This window comes from Schistocerca serialis, chromosome 2 (assembly GCF_023864345.2).
Source record: "Schistocerca serialis cubense isolate TAMUIC-IGC-003099 chromosome 2, iqSchSeri2.2, whole genome shotgun sequence".
Taxonomy (NCBI): Eukaryota; Metazoa; Arthropoda; class Insecta; order Orthoptera; family Acrididae; genus Schistocerca; species Schistocerca serialis.
The window spans coordinates 714,410,580-714,433,497 of NC_064639.1; the positions used below are offsets into that span (position 1 = coordinate 714,410,580).

General features: G+C 41.5%; 1 protein-coding gene across 3 annotated transcripts in view; it reads left to right on the forward strand.

Annotated features, from left to right (window-relative positions):
- LOC126457899 (protein brunelleschi) overlaps positions 1 to 22,918 on the forward strand; it is a 245,512-nt gene that overhangs the window by 135,395 nt on the left and 87,199 nt on the right. For all 3 annotated transcript variants that reach the window (XM_050094572.1, XM_050094573.1, XM_050094571.1), the window contains one exon: positions 12,801 to 12,927. In XM_050094572.1, coding sequence (XP_049950529.1) covers positions 12,801 to 12,927 — 127 coding nt within the window. The remainder of the gene's footprint in view (positions 1 to 12,800; positions 12,928 to 22,918) is intronic.

The window sequence follows — 22,918 nt, forward strand, 5'->3', positions numbered from 1 at the left end:
TTTCTCATCACTTTCTTTGTCGCAATTATTTCTTTTCACTTTCATTGTTGCACATATTTCTTACACTTTTTGTAGTTTCTTGTCAGTTTCTTTATCGGGTTGTTCATTGCAGGTTTCTGAATTGTATTTGTTGAGTGCTAATTTGTTTACTGAAGAAGCTTCTAAGACATCTGAGACCATTGAGCGAGTTCTGTGTTGACACAATTGCAGTGTGTTCTGTGAAAAGGACTGTTTGAAATGTCTTCTGACTGGGGCCACAGGAGAGTGAAGTTTGCTGACTATTTGCATATCCATAAAAGAGTTATATACACACGTCAAAAAAGTTTTGCCTCATTCCAGTTCCCAGAACTCCTGAAGATAGATGTTGACTGTGGATATTGTGTCACAGACACAGTCCCTTTGACTTTTCAGAGATGTCACTAAACCCACCCAAAGATGTAAACAACCATGTATGAGCAGTGCCTCTTAGACAGAAAGGGTCTGACAGCCAATCAGTTCCAGTCATTCCAACAGGAAGGAGGTACATGGCTCGTGTTGTCTGTAGTTCAACCATGCCTAGACAGTTGATACCACGGTTCGATCACTTGCTCATCGTTACTTTGTGCCAGGAATGGCTCTCAACAAAGGAAGTGTCCAGGCATCTCAGAGTGAACCAAAAGGATGTTGTTCAGACATGGAGGAGATACAGAGAGACAGGAACTGTCGATGACATGCATTGCTCAGGCCCTCCAAGGTCTACTACTGCTGTGGATGACTGCTACCTACGGATTATGGCTCGGAGGAACCCTGACAGCAACGCCATAATGTTGAATAATGTGTTTTGTGCAGCCACAGGACGTCATGTTATGACTCAAACTGTGGGCAATAGGTTGCATGATGTGCAGCTTCATCCCCAATGCCCATGGCGAGGTCCATCTTTGCAACCACGACACCAAACAGCGTGGTACAGATGGGTCCAACAACATGCCGAATGGATTGTTCAGGACTGGCATCACATTCCATCTTCAGAAGAAAATGAATCAAAGCACTCTGGCACCTCTTGCCAGGAATTTTTCACAAATATCAATTCAGCTGTTGATGAGTGTTGAATATGCCTTCAACCAGACAATCGCCGGAGACGCGTTTGGAGGCAACCAGATCAGGCTGAATGTCTCATAGACACACTGTCCACGGTGGAGGTTCCCTGCTATTTTGGGGTAGCATTATGTGGGGTTGAAGTACGCCACTGGTGGCCAAGGAAGGTGCCGCAACGGCTGTGCAGTACGTGGATCCCATCCTCCTATCGATAGTGCAACCATATTGGCAGTATATTGGCGAGGCATTCGTTTTCATGGACAACAATTCATGCCCCCATCATGCACATCTTGTGAATGACTTCCTTCAGGATAATGACATTGCTCACCTAGCGTGGACAGCATGTTCTCCAGGCATGAACCCTATCGAACATGTCTGGAATAGATTGAAAATGGCTGTTTATGGAGGATGTAACCCACCAACCACTCTGAGGGATCTATGCCGAATTTCTGTGTAGGAGTGGGACAATGTGGACCAACAGTGACTTGATGAATTTGTGGATAGTATGCCACGACGAATACAGGCATGCATCAATGCTAAGACGATGTGCTACTGAGTATTAGAGGTACTGGCGTGTACAGCAGTCTGGGCCACCACCTCTGAATGTCTCAGTGTATGGTGGTACAACATGCAATATGTGGTTTTCATGAGCAATAAAAAGAGTGGAAATGATGTTTATGGTGATCTCTATTCCAATATTTTACACAGGTTCTGGAACTCTCGGAACTGAGTTAATGCAAAACTTTTTTTGATGTGTGTATAAGACCAGGTTGGGAATAAGTGTTCTCATTTGAAGACTCTGTTTCAAAGTGAAGATGTTTCCAGTGATGACATTTTGTGTTTTTAAATGTTTTGACAGAATTACAACAATGATAGTACCTGAACAAGTTGAAGCCTCCCATGGTGCAGATGATGCAGATTTTGCATCAACAGAGGAAGAATTAAATACTCCGAATCAGTCAACTACAGAGGTAGCTGCTACTCCTGTAAGAAACTGTGGTCAGTGAAGTTGAGTCATAAGCTCTATGCATCAAGAAAGTGCAGAGAAATTACTAAAGCTATGGATGAATGCACAACAACAAAACTGGCCACACTCTTCAAAGTAGACATTCCATCTTCAGAAGAAAATGAATCAAAGCACTCTGGAACCTCTTGCGAGGAATTTTTCACAAATATCAATTCAGCTGTTGAATATTGTGCATCCTACAGTTAAAAGGTGAAATTTTTAACTATTATTCCAGAGATATTAAAAAAATTTTTTTTTTTAACCATGTTCCATCAGTACCAAAGAACATGGTAGACAAATCAAGAAATGTGAGGGCTGTAAAAGGAGTCTTTGGAAGACCATATCCCTACTATGGTCATCCTGTAGAAGCAGCTCAAGTTCAAATAGTACAGTCATTTTATCTGGAAGATAAATGGGACTGATCTCGACAGAGTGCCAACAAAAAAGACCCTATAACTGTAACAGTTGAAGGTCAAAAAGTTGTGAAAGTGAAGAGGTACATGATTCGCAGTATTAAAGAAACTTTTGCAATTTACGAGAGCAGCTGTCCAACTTCACATATTGGATGATCAATATTTTATTCACTACGGCCTAAGTGGGTAGTTCCACACCCACCTAGAGATGTCTGTTTATAAGTGTACTGTGCAAATTTTGAACTTTGTGTGGTAATTTTGAAGAACTTACTGGGGCACATGGCATATGACACCTTGGTTGGGCATGTGAAGTCATTAGTAGTCTGTGACATAAAGTGAGAGACTTGTTTGTTTCAAAAATGTGGTGACTGTCCTGGAAAGCGAGGACTGTCTTTAGAGACACTTGGACTGGAAGGCGTAGCATATAACTCTGCAGAAATTACATATGCGACATGGGAGGAAAATGAACTAATTAAGAAAACTGTTGCCTTTGACAGTTTCATTGATGAACTCGATAAATGGCCAGTGAAAGCAGTAACACACCAGCATCTGAAGAAATTGCAACAACACCACATTGCAGAAGTGAAAGGGTGTGTATAGGCCGAAGAACTATGTTTAGTGTTTCACTATGATTTTGCTGAGAACTGGTCTGTAATTCTTCTACAAGTACAAGGGTATCATTGGAGTAATGACCAGGTTTCAATTTTTACAGGAGTGACATATTTTCAAAACAAGTCCACAGGTGTTGCAGTTGTAATTGAACATGACTCAGCACATGCTTTCTTAGCAATGTGGAAAATTCTTCAACTGCAAACAGGAGCAGAGAAGATCATCATTATATCTGATGGTGTTCCTTGGCACTTTAAAAATCATTACCAGCTGTTTGAATTGAGTATGTCACTTGTGCCAACTGACTGGGTATACAGTGCTATTGGTCATGGGAAGGGGCCTTGTGATGGTGTAGATGGTCTGCTGAAGCACCGTGCAACAAAACATAATCTTTCGAGACCAAATACAGCTGTAATTCAGAATGCTGAGGATTTTATGAGAGTCATGAAATCTTACACATCCACAGCCCTCATTCTTTTGTCCAAAGAGGAAATCAAAAAATTTCATGAGCAGATAAAAGGAGGATAGTCCAAACAAACTACTCCTGTGAAAGGAATTCAGAAGACACATTTCTGGACTCAAAGTGATTGGCCAATTCATAGTGCATGGACTTTAAAAAACAAGAAAGAAGAAATTCCATTCGTTCGGCTGACACCTCAGAAACAACAGGATGATAATCAGATTCACAACCTGAATAGGGGGATGTTTGGGGTGTGTGTGTGTATGAATGTAACCGGGGGATTTGCAGAGATTATAGACACCAGTTATGAGTTAAACGAAATTGTAGTGAACATTATGCAGCCACATGAACCAGCTGCTGGATATAGGTTTCCAGCTGAAGGACCACAACAACGCCATCAGTGCTCTCTTCGTGTTCACAAGTGCTCTAGTTCCTATTGATTCAACAGGAAGGCATCACTCTATATCAAAGAAAGGTACTGAAGCGGTGGAACATTCATTGATTGGCTAATTTCAGTACAAAACATAGTACACAGAAGTTGTATAAATTGAAACCTTTAAGTCTTTGGATCTTTCACATACATTTTGGAACCATTCAAAATGCTTGAAAAAAAGTCTCTTACTCATCTTTCAAAACTAAAATTATGTTAAATAAGGCTAGGTTTTCATTTTTATGAGCCTGTTGTGTGAAAACGTGTGTAAGAAAACAGGTGTTATGTATGGCAATAATTTCAAACGTTTATAAAACGTGCTCAACATAAAAGTGGAGGCTCTCCTTTTCAGGGAATGTGGAACTATATGGTACTAACAAACAGAAAATTTTATAGATTGGTATTTTTGAAAAAAAAAATTTTTTTTTCCACAAATTATAAAAAAAAGTTCAGAACGCTATAGTAAAAGCTGTAGGAAAAGAAGCGAAATGAAGGCAGAGCTCACCGTCTGCAGCATTGTCAACAGGACCGATTGCGGACCTTTGGTACAGAGCCGAGTGGAGGGTCTGAATCAGAGGCTCTGACAGTTCTGCGACCGTGTAGGCTGCAGACTCCTCGACTTGTGCCATAGGGTGGTGGGGTTTCGGGTTCCGCTAAATAGGTCAGGTGTCCACTACACACAGGAGGTGGCTACATGGGTAGCAGGGGCTGTGTGGTGTGGGCTGGGTGGTTTTTTAGGTTAGACAGTCTTGGGAAAGATCAAAAAGGGCTCCAGTCTCAAAGGGTACAGGACAAAGAAACGATGAGAATCAACCAAGCAACAGTCGGTATTGTAGCTGTAAATTGTTGTAGCTATGTTGGAAAAATACCAGAGCTCCAAGCACTGGTAGAAAGCACTGAAGCTGAAATCGTTATAGGAACAGAAAGTTGGCTAAAGCTGGAGATAAATTCTGCTGAAATTTTTACAGAGGCGCAAACCGTTTTCAGAAAGGATGGGTTAAATAAAGTAATTGGTGGTGTGTTTGCATCTGTTGGTAGTAGCTTATCTTGTAGTGAAGTTGAAATAGATAGTTCCTGCAAATTACTGTGGGTAGAGGTTATACTCAACAGCTGTACCAAAATAATAATTGGCTCCTTCTACTGACCCCCCCCCCCTCCCTCCCCTTACCACCACCACCACCACCACCACCACCACCACCACCACCACCACCCGACTCAGATGATGATATAATAGCTGAATGCTTCAAAGAAAACTTGAATCTCATCACAAATAAGTACCCCACTCACACAGTTATAATTGGTGGAGACTTCAATATACCCTAGATTTGTTGGCGGAAATACATGTTCAAATCCAGTGGTAGACAGAAAACATCTTCTGAAATTGTACTAAATGCTTTCTCTGAGAATTACTTCGAACAATTAGTTCATGAGCCCACACAAATTGTAAATGGTTGCGAAAACACACTTGACCTCTTTGCCACAAATAATCCTGATCTAATAGAGTGTGTCATGTCGGATACAGGGATTAGTGAACACAAGGTCATTGTAGTGAGACTCAAAACCATATCAACCAAAACCACTAAAAATAAATGCAAAATATATCTCTCTAAAACAGCAGATAAAAATTCACTTGATGCCTTCCTAAGAGTGTGTCTCCATTCCTTCCAAGCTAATTATGTAAGTGTGGACCAGATATGTCTCAAAAACAAAGATACAGTATTGACAGCAATAGATAGATTCATACCACAAAAATTAATGAGACACGGGACTGATCCACCATGGTACACAAAACACATCAGAACACTGTCGTAGAAGCAACAAAAAAAGCATGCCAGATTCAGAAGAATGCAAAATCCCCAAGACTGGCTAAGTTTCATGGAAGATCGAAACTTAGTTCGGACGTCAATGCGAGATGCTTTTAATAGTTTCCACAATGAAATATTGTCTCAAAATATGGTAGAAAACCCAAAGAGATTCTGGTCATATGTAAAGTATACCAGGGGTAAAAAACAGTCAATACCGTCACTGCGCGATAGTGATGGAAATGTTACCGATAATGGTGCCACTAAAGCAGACTTACTAAATACAGTTTTCCGTAATTCCTTCACAAAAGAAGATGAAGTAAATATTCCAGAATTCGAAACTAGAACAGCTGTTAGCATGTGACAAAGAAGTAGATATCTTAGGTGTTGTGAAACAACTCAAATCACTAAAGAAAGGCAAGTCTTCCAATCCAAATGATATACAAATTTGGTTCCTCTCCGAGTACGACACGAGTGCCTTTCTTAGCAATCATATACAACCGCTCACTTGGTGAAAGGTCTGTTCCAAAAGACTGGAAAGTAGCACAGGTCACACCAATATTCAGGAAGGGAAGTAGGAATAACCCATTGAATCACAGGCCCATATCACTGACCTCGATTTGCAGTAGGATTCTAGAGCATATACTGTACTCAAACATTATAAATCACCTTGAAGAAAATGACTTATTGATACATAATCAACACAGATTCAGAAAATATCGTTCTTGTGCAACACAGCTAGCTCTTTAGTCCCATGAAGTAATGAGTGCTGTCGACAAGGGATTTCAGATCAATTCCATATTCCTAGATTTCCAGAAGGCTTTTGATACCGTTCCTCACAAGCGACTGTTAATCAAATTGCGTGCAATGGGGTATTGTCTCAGTTGTGTGACTGGATTCATGATTTCCTCTCACAGGGGTCACAGTTCGTAATGGTAGACTGTAAATCATCGAGTAGAACAGAAGTGATATCTGGCGTTCTGCAAGGTAGTGTCATAGGCCCTCTGCTGTTCCTGATTTATATAAATGATCTAGGTGATAATCTGAGCAGCCCCCTTAGATTCTTTGCAGGTGACGCTGTAATCTACTGTCTAGTAAAATCATCAGACGATCAATTCCAATTACAAAATGATCTAGAGAGAATTTCTGTATGGTGCGAAAAGTGGCAATTAGCACCAAACAAAGAATAGTGTGAGGTCATACAAATGGGTACTAAAAGAACTCCGATAAATTTTGGGTATGCGATAAATCGCACAGATCAAAGGGCTGTCAATTCGACTAAATACCTAGGAATTACAATTACGAGCAACTTAAATTGGAAATACCACATAGGTAATATCGTGGGGAAGGCGAAATGAAGATTGCGCTTTGTTGGCAGAATACTTAGAAGTTGCGACAAACCCACTGAAAAGGCAGCCTACATTACACTTGTCCATCCTCTCCTGGAATATTTCTGCGCGGTGTGGGATCCTTTCCAGGTAGGATTGGTGGAGGACATTGAAAAAGTGCAAAGAAGGGCAGCTCATTTCATGTTATTGCGCAATAGGGGTGAGAGTGTCACTGAAATGAAATGATACACGAGTTGGGGTGGCAGTCACTAAAACAAAGGCATTTTCTTTGTGGTGAGATCTATTTACGAAATTTCAATCACCCACTTTCTCTTATGAATGCGTAAATATTTTGTTGACACCCACACACGTAGGGAGAAATGATCATCATAATAAAATAAGAGAAATCAGAGCTTGAGCGGAAAGATTTAGGTGTTCCTTTTTCCCACACGGCATTCGAGAGTGGAAAGGTAGAGAAGTAGTATGAAAATGGTTCGATGAACCCTGAGCCAGACACTTAAGTGTGAATTGCAGAGTAAACATATAGATGTAGATGTAGAACTTTGACAGATAAGCCCAAATGAAGGATTTCTTTGTGATCATAAAACAATTATCTTCCAAATAGAAAAAGAGCCAACAAAATATCTAGAACTTTTCCAGAGATAAAGCATTTTAAAATTTTTTCCAAAATATGCTCTTCAAAATGGTATGCGCAGTGTCATCTTCGGAGGGCTGTATCTCGGAACTGAAATTTTTTTTTCAGAAAACCAAAAAATACGTGTTCCTCACTTAGTCCTTCATTTTGACATATGCTAAATTCAATAACATCCAAGACTATGGAGGTAAGATTTTTTTTCCAAGCCTGCCTGAATTGATGTGAACTCTAAGCCTATTATGAAAAGGATAATTGCTACTCACCGTGCAGCAGAGATGCTGAGTCACAGATAGGCACAACAAAAAGTCTGTTGGCTTGTCAGCTTTTTGGCCAACTGTCTTGTTGGCCAGAAGCTCACTTAGTGACAGTCTTTTTATTGTGCCTATCTGCGCCTCAGTGTCTCTGCTGTATGGTGAGCAGCAACTGTTGTTGTTGTTGTTGTTTTTGTTGTTGTTGTTGTTGTTGTTGTTGTTGGCTTTGGCTTTGTGGTCTTCAGTCCAGAGACTGGTTTGATGCAGCTCTCCATGCTACTCTATCCTGTGCAAGCTTTATCATCTCCCAGTACCTACTGCAACCTACATCCTTCTGAATCTGCTTAGTGTATTCATCTCTTGGTCTCCCCGTACGATTTTTACCCTCCAAGCTGTCCTTCAATACTAAATTGGTGATCCCTTGATGCCTCAAAACATGTCCTACCAACCGATCCCTTCTTCTAGTCAAGTTGTGCCACAAATTTCTCTTCTCCCCAATTCTATTCAATACCTCCTCATTAGTTATGTGATCTACCCATCTAATCTTTAGCATTCTTCTGTAGCACCACATTTCAAAAGCTTCTATTCTCTTCTTGTCTAAACTGTTTATTGCCCATGTTTCCCTTCCATACATGGCTACACTCCACACACATACTTTCAGAAATGACTTCCTGACCCTTTGATCTATACTCGATGTTAACAAATTTCTCTTCTTCAGAAACGCTTTCCTTTCCATTGCCAGTTTACACTTTACATCCTCTCTATTTCGACCATCATCTGTTACTTTGCTCCCCAAATAGCAAAACTCATATACTACTTTAAGTGTCTCATTTCCTAATCTAATCCCCGCAGCATCACCCGACTTAATTTGACTACATTCCATTATCCTCGTTTTGCTTTTGTTGATGTTCATCTTATATCCTCCTTTCAAGACATTGTCCATTCTGTTTAACTGCTCTTCCAAGTCCTTTGCCGTCTCTGACATAATTACAATGTCATCGGTGAACCTCAAAGTTTTTATTTCTTCTCCATGGATTTCAATTCCTACTCCGAATTTTTCTTTTGTTTCCTTTACTGCTTGCTCAATATACAAATTGAATAACATCAGGGATAGGCTACAACCCTGTCTCACTCCCTTCCCAACCACCACTTCCCTTACATGCCCCTCAACTCTTATAACTGCAATCTGTTTCCTGTACAAATTGTAAATAGCCTTTCACTCACTGTATTTTACCCCTGCCACCTTCAGAATTTGAAAAAGAGTATTCCAGTCAACATTGTCAAAAGCTTTCTCTAAGTCTACAAAGGCTAGAAACTTAGGTTTGCCTCTCCTTAATTTATCTTCTAAGATAAGTTGTGCGGTCAGTATTGCCTCTCATGTTCCAACATTTCTACGGAATCCAAACTGAGTTTCCGCGAGGTCGGCTTCTACCAGTTTTTCTATTCATTTGTAAAGAATTCTTGTTAGTATTTTGCAGCCATGACTTATCAAATTAATAGTTCGGTAATGTTCACATCTGTCAACACCTGTTTTCTTTGGGATTGGACTTACTGTATTCTTCTTGAAGTCTGAGGGTATTTCGCCTGTCTCATCTTGCTCACCAGATGGTAGGGTTTTGTCAGGGCTGGCTCTCCCAAGGCTATCACTAGTTCTAATGGAATGTTGTCTACTCCCGGGGCCTTGTTTCGACACAGGTCTTTCAGTTCTCTGTCAAACTCTTCACGCAGTATTATATCTCCCATTTCATCTTCATGTACATCCTCTTGCATTTCCATAATATTGTCCTCAAGTACATTGCCCTTGTATAGACCCTATATATACTCCTTCCACCTTTCTGCTTTTCCTTCTTTGATTAGAATTGGGTTTCTATCTGACCTCTTGATATTCATACAAGTGTTTCTCTTTTCTCCAAAGGTCTCTTTAATTTTCCTGTAGGCAGTATCTATCTTACCCTTGGTGAGACAAGCCTCTACATCCTTACATTTGTCCTCTAGCCATCCCTGCTTAGCCATTTTGCACTTCATGTCGAACTCATTTTTGAGACATTTGTATTCCTTTTTGCCTGCTTCACTTACTGCATTTTTATATTTTCTCCTTTCATCAACTAAATTCAGTATTTCTTCTGTTACCCAAGGATTTCTACTAGCCCTCATCTTTTTACCTACCTGATCCTCTGCTGCCTTTACTATTTCATCTCTCAAAGCTACCCGTTCTTCATCTACCGCATTTCTTTCCCCCATTCTTGTCAATCGTTCCCTAGTGCTCTCTCTGAAACTCTCTACAACCTCTGGTTCTGTCAGTTTATCCAAATCCCATCTCCTCAATTTACCACCTTTTTGCAGTTTCCTCAGTTTTAATCTACAGTTCATAACCAATAGATTGTGGTCAGAGTGCACATCTGCCCCTGGAAATGTCTTACAATTTAAAACCTAATTCCTGAATCTCCATCTTACCATTATATAATCAGTCTGAAACTTTCCAGTATCTCCAGGCCCCTTCCATGTATACAACCTTCTTTCATGGTTCTTGAATCAAGTGTTAGCTATGATTAAGTTATGCTCTGTGCAAAATTGTACCAGGCGGCTTCCTCTTATTTCTTAGCCCTGATCCATATTCACCTACTACGCTTCCTTCTCTACCTTTTCCTACTATCGAATTCCATTCACCCATGACTATTAAATTTTTGTCTTCCTTCACTATCTGAATAATTTCTTTTATCTCATCGTACATTTCATCAATCTCTTCCTCATCTTCAGAGCTAGTTGACATACAAACTTGTACTACTGTGGTAGGCATGGGCTATGTGTCTATCTTGGCCACAGTAATGCATTCACTATGCTATTTGTAGTAGGTTACACGTGCTCCAATTTTTTATTCATTATTAAACCTACTCTTGCATTACCCCTATTTGATTTTGTATATATAACCCTGTAGTCACCTGACCAAAAGTCTTGTCCCTCCTGCCACCGCACTTCACTAATTCCCACTATATCTAACTGTAACCTATCCATTTCCCTTTTTAAATGTTCTAACCTACCTGTCCGATTAAGGGATACAACATTCCATGCTCCGATCCGTAGAACGCCAGTTTTCTTCCTCCTGATAATTACACCCTCCTGAGTAATTCCCGCCTGGAGATCCGAATGAGGGACTATTTTACCTCCGGAATATTTTACCCAAGAGGATGCCGTCGTCATTTAACCTCACTGTAAAGCTGCATGGCCTCGGGAAAAATTACTGCTGTAGTTTCCCCATGCTTTCAGCCGTTCGCAGTACCATAACAGCAAGGCCGTTTTGGTTAGTGTTACCAGGCCATATCCGTCAATCATGCCCCTACAACTACTGAAAAGGCTGCTTCCGCTCTTCAGGAACTACATGTTTGTCTGGCCTCTCAACAGATACCCCTCTGTCGTGGTTGCACCTACGGTATGGCTATCTGTATTGCTGAGGCACGCAAGCCTCCCCACCGACGGCAAGGCCCATGGTTCACGTGGGGGTGTAGCAACTATCCTTCTCATAATATTGTTACATTTCAATTTGTATTCTCCATTGTTTCATTATGTAACTTTACTATTTTCAAGATGATAATTAAAAATTATTTGTTACTGTTTCCGTAGAAGTTTAACAAGTATCCCATCTGTTCCCAGAAACTTCATTTTACTGAGTTACTTTCCTGCACTGTATTATCTTTTATTTTGGTACCACTATCGTCCAGTCACTGGATAAATTAGTCTTATCAGTTAACTGACTTAAAGGGAGAGCTGTCATTAAACCAGCATTTACTAGTTTTTCTCCTGTTGTATGTGGTATGTGGCACCTTCCTCTGATCTTTGAATCAACTTATGACCTAGTTATAAGGGATCTATAGTTCAACAAGGAGTCCAAACCATGGATCAACTCAGCATTTTTCACATGGAAAATCATTGCAAAAAGTGAAAGAAATCACAAGTGACTGATAAATATCCAAGTACTGAGTGGGCAATAAACCTGAAACATTTGAAGCTGTAGCCTGGCACTTTATCACTCAGCCACTAAGTCACAACTAATTTTATGTCCAGCCAAAAGTTCTTATGATTTTTAGTATTATGACAGATAAGATTTTGTCTTCAGATTCACTGAATTTGCTCATTGTGGTTGTTAATTTAGATTTTGTCTGTCCATGAGAATCTGTTGTAAACTTTTTTTATATTAACTTTGCTGCTACTTCTGTCCAATCTCTGTCCTATCCATCTTATCTCTCAGAATCTTGCATAGACAGTTTATACATGGTCTCTATCCTACAATACCTGAATAGGAAGGGTCAGAATTGTTTGCTGTCAGGAGACTCAGGGTGTACTTAAGACTTACTACTTATCTCATTCTGCCACACAGTTTCAACCTGACAGAAAATTTTGACAAATAGAATTGTTGGAAAACATATAGAGCACAATATCATGTGAATCTTTCCTCCAACGACCCACATTATCCCACCTTATTACATTCTCTTCAAGGAATTTGTATACAATATTCTTCAAACTTTCTGGAAAGCAATCAGTCATTTTGTTGCATGGTGTAGGTAACTGGTGGATGAAATAAACTACTTTGTCTGGCTCACCATTCTAATTTGTCTTTTCCTAGAGTGTTTTGAATTTTAAATAGGTGTATGCCTGAGTAATCATGGGTGTGTTTTTTATGATAAAGAATTTTATGTATTTATATGGAGTATTTAATCCATTACTTTAAAGTATAGCAAATAGCAACACACATTTTATTAACTGTTAATCTTTTCTAGCGCCTCCTAACTAATGGAGCTGTGTTTGAGAGCATACCGTCATCTCTTTGTCTTCCACCAGAATCTGGGCCACATCCCATCTCTCTATCTGGCATTCCAAAAGAACATGGCGAACTAGAAATACTAGGTATGCCATTATAGAATATTTTTAGCTAATTATAGAAATATATTGACTGCGGTGATATTAAAATCACAGAATATTTTATTCGTGTGTCTTCAAGTATCAAAAATTATCCACTGCCCCTTTTGCAAGAAAACTGACAAGTTGTATGTACTGGTGCTTAAAGAAGACCATGGTCTTAACATACCTGGAGGCTGGTATCACATTTCATCCTTGAGGTTAATAAGGCACAAAAATATGTATCCTTCTTCTTAGTACTGTGTTGGATACTCCCAAATTGCAGTCTTTCATTATGTTGTTGGGAGAGAGTTAAGTTCACCACATCCTTAGCCTTCCACAAGTTACATACACACTAGGAGTCACATCATATGAGGAGCAGCAAAAAAAGAAAAGAGAAAAAAATGTTGTTGGGCAGATGGTTGTCAGGTCAAACAGTTGTTTGTGTGTAGCTCGTATAGTATCTGCCACACCTCAACTGTAGTGGGGTTGCTTAGATATGCCAGGTTCTGCTCGGGTCAGCCAGCTTCAGTATTAGTTTTTTGTAAAAATGTTATCCACAATAAAAGATGATGATGATAACAGAATTACGAATCCAATACTGTACACAAAGTCAAACAAACCTTCTCATCATCTTTCAGCCGAGGTGTCAAGATGTTTTTCAAAGTGAATTCTGAACCACCAACAGATTGTTTGGAATCAATACTAAGTCTGTCCACAAGCAAAAGAATACCTATTCAAAATCATAGGTTCGTCACAAAGATGGCAAGTAAGGGGGAAGAGCAAAGATACATCCACTGATAAAATTGGCCCAGTTGTGAAGTAGAAACAGTGGTTTAGGGACCATGTGGAAAAGCTAATGTTCTTTACATAGCAACTCCTTGCCTGTGTCTCATCACAGTACAAAACTTGTCATTTTCCTGAACTCTTCACATGAAGGGTGACCTCACTTGGTATAAAGCTAAGAGGAGCTTTGCTGTGTTCATTAGTGGCAAATATCATGCCAAAAGCTGAGTATCAGCATGTGGTCAATTGATTAAAGTAACAAATTAATCAACATAGATAGTACAAAGGTGGAAAGATGACCACTTGTAGGATTTACATTCTGTGCATAAGCCAGTTCACACTTCAGTCATCAAGAGCAGTTACAAAAATCTGACAGATATCTAGAGGTGACATCCAGGAAGTGCAATAGTCTTCGTAGAGAGAACAGTACAGTGAATAAAAAGGCAAGCTACTTTGTGAAATTATCAATATGAGTAAGTGATGTGGCAGCAGTGGCCTTTATTTGCAGTAAGTCACAACTACGCACACTTACCACACAGATCCTGATCTGTGCTATTGTGGCCGAGCTCCAGCACCATGGTGTGCTCTCCTGTAGTTAGTCACTGCTCTCAGCTGGCTGCAAGCCTCTGTTGTATTATCAGTTTCAGTACCAGACACTAACACTGATGCTGCTTGGATTAAATGACACTGTTACAACTGCATGTGTTTACTGTCATGTGCAGAATGAAAATCTTATTTTTGTGGGCAGAAGACAGGAAAAGGAGGGGGGGGGGGGGGGGGGGGGAGCTTTGGTGCCTTGTCAAATTAACTTTTAAACTTTCTTTTCGTCTCCTGCCACAGAACTTAGTGGGAAGACACAAGGGTGTGCTTCTGGGCATGCTACTCCCTCTCCATTGCAAGCTCTGTGATGTCATGTGCAAACCAATTCATGGGTTCATGCTTCCACAGGTTTTGGAGTCATTCATCTGAAGCAGTTTTTTATTTATTAACATTCCAAATTTTGCTGTTTCGGGGAGCACAAATGTGGACAGGAAGAAGAAAAGTATACCAGTGAAATAGCTTCTGCATTGCCACCACTCCTCAAAGATAATTTTTTGTTTACATTGTCACACCCTTCTTACAAAACTTGCCAGGAACTGAAACTTCCTGGCAGATTTAAACTGTGTGCCAGATCGAGACTCGAGCTCGGGACCTTTGCCTTTTGTGGGCAAGTAGTCTACCATCTGAGCTACCCAAGCACGACACATATCCCGTCCTCACAGCTTTACTTCTGCCAGTACCTCATCTCTTACCTTCCAAACTTTACAGAGTCTCTCCTGCTTCCTTGCCAGGAACTGCTTGTTGGATAAATGATTCATGTTTGAAAATGGGAAAATCACAAATTTAGAATGCCTGTTGAAATTGTTACTTAATGCACAAAATAGTGATTTAAAAGATGCACTCAACATGCAGGAAAATCATTTTTCTATGGAAGACAGACAAAATACCAAAACTGTGCACAGCTGTTTCCTCATTCAGATTTTGGTGTTTCTGGTATTGTAGTGAAGAAGTTTTCATATCAAACATTTGGAAATCTACTGCATACCGTTTGCCTAAGTTCAATAACTAGTTTGACATTTTTAATTTGAGTAAATCCCATATGTCACAAAAGTAGAGATGCTGACTCACAGACATGTAGAACAAAAGGACCGCTAACAAGTTAAGGTTTTGGCCAGAAAGCCTTCCACATTAGTCAACTTATACACACACTTTCATGCAATGTAACTCACATTCACATGAGGACTGTCTGTGGTAGCAGAGGCCAGACTGTGAGCAGCAGCTCATGATGGGAGAAGCTATCAGAGCAGTGGGGGAAAAGCGGTGGCTGGAGTGGGGAGTGGGAGGGATAGCAGGGTAGAGATTAGGATGGTAAAGTGCTGCTTGTGAGAGCATACAGGGATCAGGCAGGGAGGAGATAGGGCAGTTAGGTGCTGTCATTAGGTAGACAAAAGGTGGGGGGAAAAAGTAAAAAGTCTGTGCACGTGTTGTTGGAATAGAAGGCTGTGTGGTGCTGGAGTGGGAACATGGAAAGGGATAGGTGGGTAAAGCACAGTGACTAACAAAGGCCAATGCTTCAAGGGTTATGGGAATGTAGGCTATATTGAAGGTAGAGTTCCTACCTGCACAATTTGAGAAAAGCTAGTGTTGGTAGTTAGGATCAAGCTGGCACAAGCTGTGATGCAGTCATCGAAATGAACATTGTGTTGGCCTGCATGCTCAGCAACTGGGTGGTCCACCTGTTTCTCGGCTGCAGTTTCTCAGTGGCCATTCATGCAGACAGACAGCTTGGTTGTCATGTCCACGTAGGATGCAGTACAATGGTTGCAGCTTAACTTTTACATTACATGACTGGTTTTACCGGTAGCCGTGCCTTTGTTGAGATAGGTTATGCTTGTGACTGGACTGGAGTAGTTTGTAATGGGAGGATGTATGGGCAAGTGTCGCAACAGGGTCTGTTACATGGATATGAGCTGTGAGGCAAGAAGTTGGAAACTGGGGTTGAGTAGGAATGGACAAGGATATATGTTCAGTGTGCGGCGGAATATCACTGTGGGGGAGGCGGGAATGATAGTGGGTAGGACGTTCCTCGTTTCAGGGCATGACAAGAGGTAGTCAAAACTCGGGCGGAGAATGTGATTCAATTGCTCCATTCCTAGATGGTACTGAGTCAAGAGGGGAATGATCCTCTGTGGCCCGACAGTGGGACTTCGGGGGTTGTGCGTGACTGGAGAGATAAAGCATGGGAGATATGATTCCATAAAAGTTTGGGAGAGTAACTACAGACTGTGAAGGCCTCTGTGGTACCTTTGGTATATTTCAAGAGATACTGCTTGTCACTACAGATGTGTTGGCCAAGGGTGGCTAGGCTGTATGGAAGGCGTCTTCTTGGTATTGAATGGGAGGCAGACTTCAAAGTGGAGGTACTGCTCATGACTGGTAGGTTTGATATGGACTTAGGTACTGATGTGGCCATGTTTGAGGTGGAGGTCAACAGTGAGGAATGTGTCTCGTTGGGTTGAGGAGGACCAACTGAATGGAATGAGGGAGGAGATGTTGAGGTTCTGGAGGACTGTGGTTAGGATGTCCTTACCCTCGATCCAGATCACGGAGATGTCATCAGTTAATCTGAACCAGGTGAGGGATTTCGGATTCAGGGTGTTCAAGAAGGATACCTCTAGACAATCTGTGGCATAGGATAGCACCATGTGGAGCCCATTGTTACATGTTGTGGGGTGGTTTTTTTTTTTTTTTAGGTGATGCCTTCAATGGGCCATCGGGTGTTGGGAAAGGTAGTGTTTAGTAGCAGCAAGGCCGTGGGCTTGAGTTATGTTACTGTGAAGGAAGGTGGCATCAATAGTGATGAACACGGCACCAAGTGGTAAAAGAACAGGAACTGTAGAGAGTTGGCAGAGGAGATGGTTGGTATCTTTTATATAGCAGGGTAGTTTGCAGGTAACAGGATGAAGGTGTTGGTCTATCAGAGTAGAGATTATAACTGGCCACAGTGGGGTGTCTTGGGTGTTCCAGTTTACGGACTTCAGGAAGCATGAAGTAGGTAGGAGTGTAGGTAGGGAGTGGTAGGTGTGAATAGGGAGGGAGAGAGGAGAGGGGGGGGGGGAGAGAGAGAGAGAGAGAGAGAGAGAGAGAGAGAGAGAGAGAGAGAGAGAGAGAGAGAGAGAGAGAGGTTCTCGGATGGTCCTAAGGATTTTAGGAGAGGCCAGAGATCTTGCTGGATTTCTGGAATGGGGTCATTGTGGCAGGGTTTGTAGGTGGACAAATTTGACAGCTGGTGGAGTCCTCCCACCAGATAATCCTTGCGGTTCAAAACCACAGAGATGGAACCTTTGTTAGCAAGTAGGATTATAAGGTCGGGGTTAGTTCTTAAATGGTGGATTGTGATTATTGCTGTCAGTGTAAGTTTAGCTTGCATGTTAAGGGATTTGGGGAATTATGGTGAGGCAAGGTTCAAGATTAAGAAATTCTGGAGAGTTAGCAGGAGGTGATTTCGTGGCTGTGGTGGTGGATAATGGTGGGATGGAGGAGTGAACTTAGTCAGGCAGGATTCAACATTGGTCTGTGCTTGAATCTGATTGGTAGAGTTGGTGGCAAAAAAGTGTTTCCACTTTAGGGACTGGGAGGAGGTGCAAAGGTCTTTAATAAGTCCAGCATGATTGAATTTGGGAAAGACGCAACAGGTGAGGCCTTTGGAAAGGACTGATACTTCTATGGGACTAAGGCTTTCACAGGAAAGATTCATGGCTGTGCTTCAGATCTTTTTCGGTTCTGGATTCTGTATGTTAGTGGGAGGAAGGGTTTGAGAGTGGGGTAAATGTAGTAGGTCTGCAAGGTGGGGTTCATCAGCTATGAGGGGATTCGCGGGGGGATTGGAGGCTGTGGTAGAGGTGGTGGACAGTGGTAGTCCAAGGTGCGAGTAGGTGGGGAACAGGTTGAAGGGTTTTTTGAGGTGGCATTTTGTATGCTGCTCAAGTTCCTGCAGGGCAAGAGTTTGTATATGAGATGGGATACAAGAATTTGGGATTGCACAGCAGGAGAATTTTACAGATGGAAAGGAAGTATTCGAAGGAGGTCTGGGCCTGATTTACGTGGCCTTGCAGGACTATGTTGGTGAGGGATAAGGACTGGCAGAATGTGAACAGATGGAGGTAATTGTGGAAGGAGGGGTTTCTAGCTAGAAATAGGTAATTTGATGGTAAGGCCATGAGGGGTGATTCCATAGCCAGGCAAAGGTACAGGTACAGTATGTGGTACTCGGTTCTGGCAAGGGATGAAAACTTTTCTGTATTGGTGCACATGGAAGGAGCAAGGATCTTTTTTGGAGGATAAATACTTGTAAAAATGCACGTAAAATACATGAATAACATGGAAATTTGTGCAAAAAAAATTTGCAGATCTATGTCAAAATAAGCAGGAAAAATCCCAAAAAGGTCAGAATGGGTGAATTATGAGGAAACAAAATGAAGCCTGAGGGAGCAGGCCAATTGTGAAAGGCGAAAACGAACTGAACTAACATGAAAACACAGTGAGACCAAAGATAAAAATAAATAAAAGGGCTATAATGTACGTTGCAGGTCAGTGGGGGGAAACGTATGGAGGAGGAGGAGGAGGACAGTAGATACGAGTAGATTAGGTGAGATTAGTTGTGTGAACTAGAATAAGAGAGGTAAGGAGGGCTTGGTAGGATGAGATACAAGTCTGTGTGGTACAGGGAGGTACAGATAATAACACATGAAAATATGTGAGTAGCTCAGGAAGATTGATCAGTTTGAAGGTCTATGATTGCTGATATTGGTGGGAGTGTTGTTGGATATGGAGATGCAGCACACACAATCAGTGTGGTCATTTAGCCATGTGCTGTGTGCAGGCGAGCTGATGGATACAGTATGGCGTGTAATTCAGAGCATGTGGTGCGCTCTGGAAGGCAACATGTAAAACTTGGGACAGAAGACAAAGGAAAGGACAGACACTAAGTGTGTAATGTGATGGGAAATACTAATAAAGGAAAGCAGCACTGGGTTAAGGAATGGAAGAAAAGCCATTGGGCAAATCAAGAAATTAATATTAATTAATGGTGTGTGACGAGGGCCTCCCGTTGGGTAGATTGCTCGCCTGGTGCAAGTCTTTCGATTTGATGCCACTTCGGCGACTTGCGCATGGGGATGAAGTGACGATGATTAGGACAACACAACACCCAGTCCCTGAGCGGAGAAAATCTTCGATCCAGCCGGGAATCAAAACCGGGCCCTTAGGATTGACAGTCGTCGCGCTGACCACTCAGCTACCTGGAGCGGACTAATCAAGAAATGGAAAATCCAGGATGGGAATATGACAATATTTTGAAAAGGATAGATTGCTACTCAGGGCTGTGGGGAAGAGGTTAGGGCAGCTAGGTGCAGTCAGTAGGTTGACAGAGAGTGGGAGGTTTTGAACTATTAAGGGTTACCTTGCAGAAGGACTCCACCAGCTGTCAGATTTGTCCAACTACAGACCGTGCCACAGTGACACAATTCCAGTCTCTCCTCAAATCCTAAGACCATCCCAGAACCTCTCCCCAGAGTCTCTCTCTCTCGTCACCCCTACCACTCCCCACACTCCACCTTCTACATGCTTCCTAAAGTCCATAAAACCAACCACCTAGGATGCCCCATTGTGGCTGGTTACTTTGCCCCCACTTACAGAACCTCTGCTCTCGTAGACCAACACCTTCAACCTATTACCTGCAACCTACCCTCCTACATAAAAGATACCAACGATTTCCTCCACTGACACTCCATTGTTTCTGTTACTACCTGCTCATCACTATTGATGTCACCTCTCTTTACACTAACATCCCCAATGCTAATGGCCTTTGTGCTATTGAACACTATCTTTCTCAACACCTACAGACTCCAAACTACAACCTCTTTCCTGGTCATCATGACCAATTAATCCTCACCCACAATTACTTCTCCTTTGAAAGCGCACCAACACACCATCCTGTGCCAGCGTATTCATGGGCTGTCTAGAGGAATCCTTTCTAACTGTCTGGAATCCAAAACACCGCATCTGATTCAGATTCATTGATGACATCTTCATAATATAAATCGAGAGTCAGGACATTCTATCCACCTTATTCCAGAACCTCAACACATCACCCATTTGCTTCATCTGGTACTCCTCAACCCGACAAGCCACCTTCCTTGAAATTGACCTCCACCTCAAATATGGTTACATCAATACCTCCTCCATATAAAACCTATCAGCCACCAACAATGTCTCCACTTTGACTTCTGCTACCCATTTAATGTGAAGACGTTCCTTCCATAAAGTCTGGCCACCCATGGCCGTTGCATCTGTTGTGACGAGTATTCCGTTTCAAAATATACCAAGGGTTTCACTTGTTAACATACCTTTTTGTTGTGCCTTTCTGTGTCTTAGCACCTTCACTATACGGTGAGTAGCAATCTCTCCTTTTCATAATACTGTCATTATCCCATCTTAGACTTTCCAATATTTGATTCAGTATGTCACAAAGAGAGAGGAAGGATTTTGAACTGAACTTAAATGAGCAAATGAAGCTATTAAATGAAATTACTGACAGCAGATTTAACCATGGGTACTACTTTTCACACATCATAAGTATGGTCCACAAATATGACGAAGCCAGTGCATTACAGCTACATGCAGACTAAATTGTGGGTAAGCATTTATTAACATCATTTGATATGAAAAGAAACAATGAAGATAACAGTCAAGAGTGACTGAGTGCTTGTAGAACATTGGTGGTAATTTACAGCTAGAATATCCCAAGGTTTTTCTACAGCATAAATCATCAGTAAGAATTGTGAATTGTGGTTTCCTCCATCTCTTGATATACATGCAGAAACATTAGGGTCTGTGTCCAGGACACATTTCGAAGATTTACATTACAATTACAATGAGTTTTATGGTTCAAATAGCACACTGCCATGACACAAAGTCTAAAGGATCATTGACAACACTAAGAGAGCAATATCTGGGGCTTGTTGATGTAATAAAGGAGTGTTTATAAAATAAAATGCCAGGTATTGAAAATACATATATATATATATATATATATATATATATATATATATATATATATGTGTGTGTGTGGGGGGGGGGGGGGGCGCAAAATACAGGGCTTGTTACGTACAGGATTATAGATTTTTTGCAGTAGGACTTGGATTGCAACACCTCAACAAGGAAGTAAAGTATAGTGGTCAAAACAATTAGGGATCAGTTGAGAGATCTAGGTTCTGAAGTATTGTCATCAGCAGAATGAATTAAAATGGTTTGATGTCTTTCTGTCAGTTACAAAGAGTGGAGGCAACAACATTACAGTCACCGAGATAGTAGTAATAATGGAAAGTTGTTACATAGGGGGCTGGTGTTGACTTGTGTTTACCCTACCAAACAAATTACACAAGCAGTTGGGTTCAGATAGTGTAGTGTGCAGGTAGTGCAATGCAACAACAATGTGACTTACCCGAAGCTATGGCATGGAGAGCCATAGGATGGTTGGAAACAGGACAGACACAGAGGGAGGTGGCTGCAGCTATTGTAGTGTCCGAAAGTGTAATTCCCAGGAACTGGACGTTATTTCAGACAGGAACCATTAAAAGAAAGCAAGGCCAAGGTTGTCCATGGGTAACATCAGCAAGAGATGACCGTTACCTCCAGTTAACAGCCCGTCAAGAAAGGAGGCTGAATGCAACTCAGCTGCAATGCACCCTCTAGGAAGCAACATGACACGCAGTATCAATACAAACAGTCCGAAATTATCTTCGGGAATGTGGCCTCTACCTAAGGATGCCTATGGTGTGTCTCCCGTTAAAAACGCGACCTGTTTAGGCTGTAGAAACTGGGTGGAGGAACATCAGGATTGGTGTTGCAATGAAAGGCACCAGGTGCTGTTCAGACATGTCAGGATTTTGTGTTCAGCTGGACAATAGTCTTTCCCTCATCTGGAGAGAACATGGAACTCGGAACATTCCTGCTTACAGGCAGGAAACATCACCATTTCATCGTGGTGGACGAACGGTTTGGCAAGAGTCAGCATTGGCAGATGTACGGACCTCTATGCCATTCAGAATGGCGCTTTGACTGCTCAGAGGTATATAGATGAGATCCTTCAACCTTTTGTTGTGTCCTATGATGGTGCCATTGGAGATGGGCACCTGGTAGACGATAACGCTCGTACCCACAGAGTTGCAATGGCGGACAACTTGCTTGAAGCTGAGGGAATTGACGAATGGAGTGGCCAGCTTGTTCACCCGACTTAAACCTAATTGAGCATGTCTGGGATGTGCATGGCAGACGCATTGTAGCAAGACCAGCACCTTTCACAGTGGTTGCAGAGCTGGATATTGCACTCATGGAAGAATAGCCAAATATCCCTCAAGAACTGATTGATAACCTTATACTGTCCATGCCCTGCAGGTGTGCAACTGTACTGGCCATCTGAGGTGATCACACACAACATTAGAGGGCAGCGAGAATTCCTGTTTCACTATTACAATAGCCGCATGGTGCCTTGCTCTATGTAAATGCCATGTAAACCTCAAGTAAAGAGTTGAGGCAGTAAAATATCATACTGTATCACACAAAAATTACAATTAAAATTGCAATTAATATCTGATTAAAATATGTTACCATA